This window comes from Gymnoscopelus braueri, assembly GCF_963280865.1.
Source record: "Gymnoscopelus braueri genome assembly, contig: SCAFFOLD_139, whole genome shotgun sequence".
In the NCBI taxonomy this organism is placed as follows: domain Eukaryota; kingdom Metazoa; phylum Chordata; class Actinopteri; order Myctophiformes; family Myctophidae; genus Gymnoscopelus; species Gymnoscopelus braueri.
The window spans coordinates 111203-118214 of record NW_027660980.1 but is presented as its reverse complement, the minus strand read 5'-3'; the positions used below and the strand labels follow the sequence as shown (position 1 = coordinate 118214).

Sequence of the window (7012 nt, the reverse complement as noted above, 5' to 3'; positions counted from 1 at the left end):
TTTCACACACAGCCAGCATTATCTCGCCGATCACAGCCCGATCTGCGTCAGATCTGGTGGTTTTGTCGGCGAGCGCCAAAAAAGGTCCCAGACAGCATCATCACTGTAGCACCAAATATCCTACAGTGTGTACCTGCCTTAAGGGTACATTTTTGACCCCCACACATGATGTGTTTTTGTCATGCTATCTTTGCAGTATTTCATGTTATTCTTACAGTATTTCATGTTATTCTTACAGTATTTCTTGTTATTCTTACAGTATTTTCATGGTACAATGTGTATTTTAATTGTTTTAACTGTGATGGATATGAAGCCAGAAGGAATATAATGCCATACTGTTGTTACAGCACTCAGTGATGTTACAAAATGCTTTTTTAACGTTTTATAACGTTACGCCTTACAGAACCCTAACCCTAACCCTTACAGAACCCTAACCCTTACAGAATGCTTTGTTTTGTTTGAAAAGTTGTGTTAGTCTTTAGTTGTTGTTTGTGTTTATTTTGTAATTGAACAGTATTACTTGTTATTGCACAAACTCAATAAGCACTTATTGTTTTTACTTTTTAATGATGTTGATATAAATGTTTTTTTATGCATCTTAATGTAACCAAAGTGAAGAGAACAGCCTGGCTGTCAGTGTTATTGTCAACAATTTAATAAAGCACAATATTATTATTATTATTAGTATTATTATTATTGTTAGTGAGGGAGAGGTTAACAGGTGATTTTACTGTTGTTCTGATAGATGCCACCAGATGGCGCACTCTCACCACTCTAAACCACTTGTGTTAGAGCCTGGTAGAAAAACGCACACATTACCAGATTAGCACACATTAGTCAGATATGCAGACAGATTCATGATTCTTCATGAGTTTCATTATTACACTTAGAGTAAAAACTACAACAACAGTTCATATGAATGGAATGAAAGTGATGTAGACACTAGACAGTCTACGTGACTTTATGACACATCCTACAGTAGGCTACGTCCCTGGGATTCTTTTTTACAAAAAAAGTGAGCTTGTAGATATTGCTTGTGCTATTTTCGATTCTGTGCCATATGCTTTCACTTATTTTCCACCTACTTTTAGCGTTTTAAAGGATGAAAATGTAGCCATCATTTTCCAATGATAGTAAAGTATCAAACTCACAAAATTCACCAAAACACAAGAAATTACATCTACTCTGTTCAAAGGTTTCGGGGGAGGACCTTATGGTGTGCCCACCACTTGCGCCCCCCCCAAAACCCCCCAAACCCCTAAACCACCAAAACCCCCCAAACCCCCAAAACCCCCCAAAACCACCAAAACCCCCCAAACCACCAAAACCCCCCAAACCACCCAAACCACCAAAACCCCCCAAAACCACCAAAACCCCCCAAACCCCCCAAACCCCCAAAACCCCCCAAAACCCCCCAAACCCCCCAAAAAAAACCCAAACCCCCCAAAAACCCCAAAAACCACCAAAACCACCAAAACCACCAAAACCCCCCAAACCACCAAAACCACCAAAACCCCCAAAACCCCCCAAACCACCAAAACCACCAAAACCCCCCAAACCCCCCAAAACCCCCAAAAACCCCAAAAACCCCAAAAACCACCAAAACCACCAAAACCCCCCAAAATCACAAAACCACCAAAACCCCCCAAACCACCAAAACCCCCCAAACCACCAAAACCACCCACCCCAAAAATCTCCTGGATTCTTCTGACAGACAGACAGTCCAATGTTGGCAACCCTGCCTTAACGTCTGCCTTTGGCTTTTATTCTGAAGTGACCACCGGAAGCTTGATTCGTGTATACCGGTGTTGTGTTGATGCCCCCTGGCAGACAGACAGACAGACAGGTTTAGAGGAGGCGTGGTGTTGTCGCGGACCACAGACAGAGAGTCTGTTAAACATTAAAACGTTATAATCAAAGTTTAAAGACGTTTTTAATGTTAAACGACGAACCGCGGTGATTAGTGACGTCACTGGGAAGAAAACAAAAGGAATTAAAAGGCTGTGTTTGTGACGTCGTTGTTTGAAACTCTTCAATGAACTGCACCAGGTAAAGATACAAGTACTTTTACTCTATGAGTACTTTTACTCAATGAACTGCACCAGGGAAAGATATAAGTACTTTTACTCTATGAGTACTTTTACTCAATGAACTGCACCAGGGAAAGATATAAGTACTTTTACTCTATACGTACTTTTACTCAATGAACTGCACCAGTTAAAGACATACAAGTATAAGTACTTTTACTCTATAAGTACTTTTACTCAAGTATACACCGTACTTAAAGTTTAAAAGGTACTTTTACTTAAGTTGACTACTAATAATGTACAGTTCTGCTTCACTGCGTCAAGAGGCAAATATTGTACTTCAAAATGTTGAATATTAGGACTTGTTCTCCGTTACAATACTCATTGTAACGGAGTATTTCTACATGTGTTGATACTTTTACTTACAGTCAAACACTGTGTGTGTGTGTGTGTGTGTGTGTGTGTGTGTGTGTCTGCGTGTGTGTGTTATAATGGCTACATTGTATTACATAACGTTACACAATGTTCCAACCGGTAGCAGGAAGACTGGGCACTTAGAGACAGACTGGGCACTTAGAGGTAGACTGGACACTTAGAGGTAGACTGGACACTTAGAGACAGACTGGACACTTAGAGACAGACTGGACACTTAGAGACAGACTGGACACTTAGAGACAGACTGGACACTTAGAGGCAGACTGGACACTTAGAGGCAGACTGGACACTTAGAGACAGACTGGACACTTAGAGACAGACTGGACACTTAGAGACAGACTGGACACTTAGAGACAGACTGGACACTTAGAGGCAGACTGGACACTTAGAGGCAGACTGGACACTTAGAGACAGACTGGACACTTAGAGGTAGACTGGACACTTAGAGGTAGACTGGACACTTAGAGACAGACTGGACACTTAGAGGTAGACTGGACACTTAGAGACAGACTGGACACTTAGAGACAGACTGGAAACTTAGAGCGCAGACTGGACACTTAGAGACAGACTGGACACTTAGAGGTAGACTGGACACTTAGAGGTAGACTGGACACTTAGAGGTAGACTGGACACTTAGAGACAGACTGGACACTTAGAGACAGACTGGACACTTAGAGACAGACTGGACACTTAGAGACAGACTGGACACTTAGAGGCAGACTGGACACTTAGAGACAGACTGGACAACTTAGAGACAAGACTGGACACTTAGAGACAGACTGGACACACTTAGAGACAGACTGGACACTTAGAGACAGACTGGACACTTAGAGGCAGACTGGACACTTAGAGACAGACTGGACACTTAGAGACAGACTGGACACTTAGAGGCAGACTGGACACCTTAGAGGCAGACTGGACACTTAGAGACAGACTGGACACTTAGAGACAGACTGGACACTTAGAGACAGACTGGACACTTAGAGACAGACTGGACACTTAGAGACAGACTGGAAACTTAGAGGCAGACTGGACACTTAGAGACAGACTGGACACTTAGAGGTAGACTGGACAGCTTAGAGGTAGACTGGACACTTAGAGGTAGACTGGACACTTAGAGACAGACTGGACACTTAGAGACAGACTGGACACTTAGAGACAGACTGGACACTTAGAGACAGACTGGACACTTAGAGGCAGACTGGACACTTAGAGACAGACTGGACACTTAGAGACAGACTGGACACTTAGAGACAGACTGGACACTTAGAGACAGACTGGACACTTAGAGACAGACTGGACACTTAGAGGCAGACTGGACACTTAGAGGCAGACTGGACACTTAGAGACAGACTGGACACTTAGAGGTAGACTGGACACTTAGAGACAGACTGGACACTTAGAGGCAGACTGGAAACTTAGAGGCAGACTGGACACTTAGAGACAGACTGGACACTTAGAGGTAGACTGGACACTTAGAGGTAGACTGGACACTTAGAGACAGACTGGACACTTAGAGACAGACTGGACACTTAGAGACCGGACTGGACACTTAGAGACAGACTGGACACTTAGAGGCAAGACTGGACACTTAGAGACAGACTGGACACTTAGAGGCAGACTGGACACTTAGAGACAGACTGGACACTTAGAGACAGACTGGACACTTAGAGACAGACTGGACACTTAGAGACAGACTGGGACACTTAGAGACAGACTGGACACTTAGAGACAGACTGGACACTTAGAGACAGACTGGACACTTAGAGACAGACTGGACACTTAGAGACAGACTGGACACTTAGAGACAGACTGGAACTTAGAGGCAGACTGGACACTTAGAGACAGACTGGACACTTAGGAGACAGACTGGACACTTAGAGGTAGACTGGACACTTGAGGGAGACAGACTGGACACTTAGAGGCAGACTGGACACTTAGAGGCAGACTGGACACTTAAGACAGACTGGACACTTAGAGACAGACTGGACACTTAGAAGACAGACTGGACACTTAGAGACAGACTGGACACTTAGAGACAGACTGGACACTTAGAGACAGACTGGACACTTAGAGGCAGACTGGACACTTAGAGACAGACTGGACACTTAGAGACAGACTGGACACTTAGAGACAGACTGGACACTTAGAGACAGACTGGACACTTAGAGCAGACTGGACACTTAGAGACAGACTGGACACTTAGAGACAGACTGGACACTAGAGGTAGACTGGACACTTAGAGGCAGACTGGACACTTAGAGACAGACTGGACACTTAGAGACAGACTGGACACTTAGAGACAGACTGGACACTTAGAGACAGACTGGACACTTAGAGGCAGACTGGACACTTAGAGACAGACTGGACCTTAGAGACAGACTGGACACTTAGAGGCAGACTGGACACTTAGAGGCAGACTGGACACTTAGAGAACAGACTGGACACTTAGAGACAGACTGGACACTTAGAGACAGACTGGACACTTAGAGACAGACTGGACACTTAGAGACAGACTGGACACTTAGAGGCAGACTGGACACTTAGTGGCAGACTGGACACTTAGAGACAGACTGGACACTTAGAGGCAGACTGGACACTTAGAGACAGACTGGACACTTAGAGGCAGACTGGACACTTAGAGACAGACTGGGCACTTAGAGGAAGACTGTTTTATGTGTTAGCAAACAAAAAAAACAAAGAGACAAGAATGTAAACAAAAATAAGACAATTGTTACATTTTGTTAGTGAACTTCTGTCAGAGATGAACACATGAATATGTGAATAAATGAATAAATGGACAAACAGGTGAACTCATTGATGCTTAACACATTGGTGCTCAAAGTGTGGTCCGGGGACCCTCCAGTGGTCCTTGAGGGGGTTGTGTATATAATATATATATATATAAATATATATATATATATTTATATATATATATATATATATATAATTATAATATATATATATATATATATATATAAATATAATATAATATAAATAATATATATAATATATATATATCACACACAACACACTGGTTGTTTGAAAATAAGCCGATCTACAAGCTCTCGTTGTGAGCATGTATTTTTATTCATATTTTTTAATGTTGAAAGAATTTGAAAGGTTTTGAGTCTAGTTTTTGGACATCTTGTCCCTGACACTGTTAAAGCATGTTATCAGGGGGGGGGGGGGGGGGGGTGTATTTAGTTTTTTATTCTTCTGGCTGGCCGGGGGGCCAAACTGTGGCTCTGGGCCCAGCCCAGGCCATCGAGTTCATGTGCACTACACACACACACAACACACACACACACACACACACACACACACACACACACACACACACACACACACACACCTCTCTGTATAACAGCAACATTTTATTTCTTAACAGTTTGTTTGTTAAAGGGTTTTATTGTGTGTTTATTGATTTATCTGTATAAATATAACACACAGACAGGAAGTAGAACAAGTGCATCCTGAGCACTGTGTGTGTGTGTGTGTGTGTGTGTGTGTGTGTGTGTGTGTGTGTGTGTGTGTGTGTGTGTGTGTGTGTGTGTGTGTGTGTGTGTGTGTGCTGTGTGTGTGTGTGTGGTGTGTGTGTGGTGTGTGTGTGTGTGTGTGATGTGTGGTGTGAGTGTGTGACGTGTGTTGCTGTCAGCCTCCCTTTACCGACAGCACACAGGAAGTGATGTCATTACAGCTGGGTGGTTACAAACAAAGGCTTTTTTCAGATGATGATGCAATGATCTTTATGAGCATTACCTTTATAGATGGTGTGTGTGTGTGTGTGTGTGTGTGTGTGTGTGTGTGTGTGTGTGTGTTGTGTGTGGGGGGGGGGGGGTTACTTATGACAAGCTTCATGGCAACAATAAGGCATTTAGATGAGAATTAAACGAGCTGTAAGGGATCTTTTATTTGTTGTTGTTGCTATATACACTATGTAGCAACATACATGTTTTGTTTTCCATAAAAACTTGGTGAGTTTTCCATAAAAGTTGGTGAGGATATAGAAGGTGTTTCTAGGATCAGTCTGAGGTCTAAACGGCTTCAAACTAAAACCTTTAATTTCTGTAGTTAAAGCTTTGGGTTTTTTTTTCACACTGGTGGAAGTCAGATCAGAGAAGTAGTCATGGCCAAAGCTCAGCGTAATTATTAATATTAATTAGGGCAGTGGTTCTCAAAGTGGGGTCCGGGGACCCCCAGGCCCAGGGGTCCATAAGTCTTCTCTTCTAGGGGTCCCTGGCACAACATGTTTCAGATGGGGGGGTCCATGGTCAAATTCCATGTTAATGTAGGGACTATGGGGTTATGTAAGACATGTATCAGCTTCTATTTATAATCACTTTGTTCCATCATGACGCAGACAATGTGTCAAAACAATGTGTATACCAATCAATCATTACATTATGTCTGTCTCTCTCTCTCTCTCTGTCTCTCTGTGTATGTCTCTCTCTCTCCTCTCTCTCTCTCTCTCTCCTCTCTGTCTCTCTGTGTGTGTCTCTGTGTGTGTCTCTCTCTCTCGCTCTCGTCTCTCTCTCTCTCTCTCTCTC

General features: G+C 43.1%; 1 protein-coding gene across 1 annotated transcript in view; it reads left to right on the top strand.

The window, feature by feature from the left end:
- The first annotated feature begins 1865 nt into the window (after positions 1-1865).
- Positions 1866-7012, top strand: part of LOC308081001 (protein phosphatase 1 regulatory subunit 3C-B-like) — a 17842-nt gene continuing 12695 nt past the window's right edge. The window contains exon 1 of the mRNA XM_080457405.1: positions 1866-2049. Within this exon, the coding sequence (XP_080313531.1) occupies positions 2036-2049 (14 nt within the window). The 5' untranslated portion in view covers positions 1866-2035. The remainder of the gene's footprint in view (positions 2050-7012) is intronic.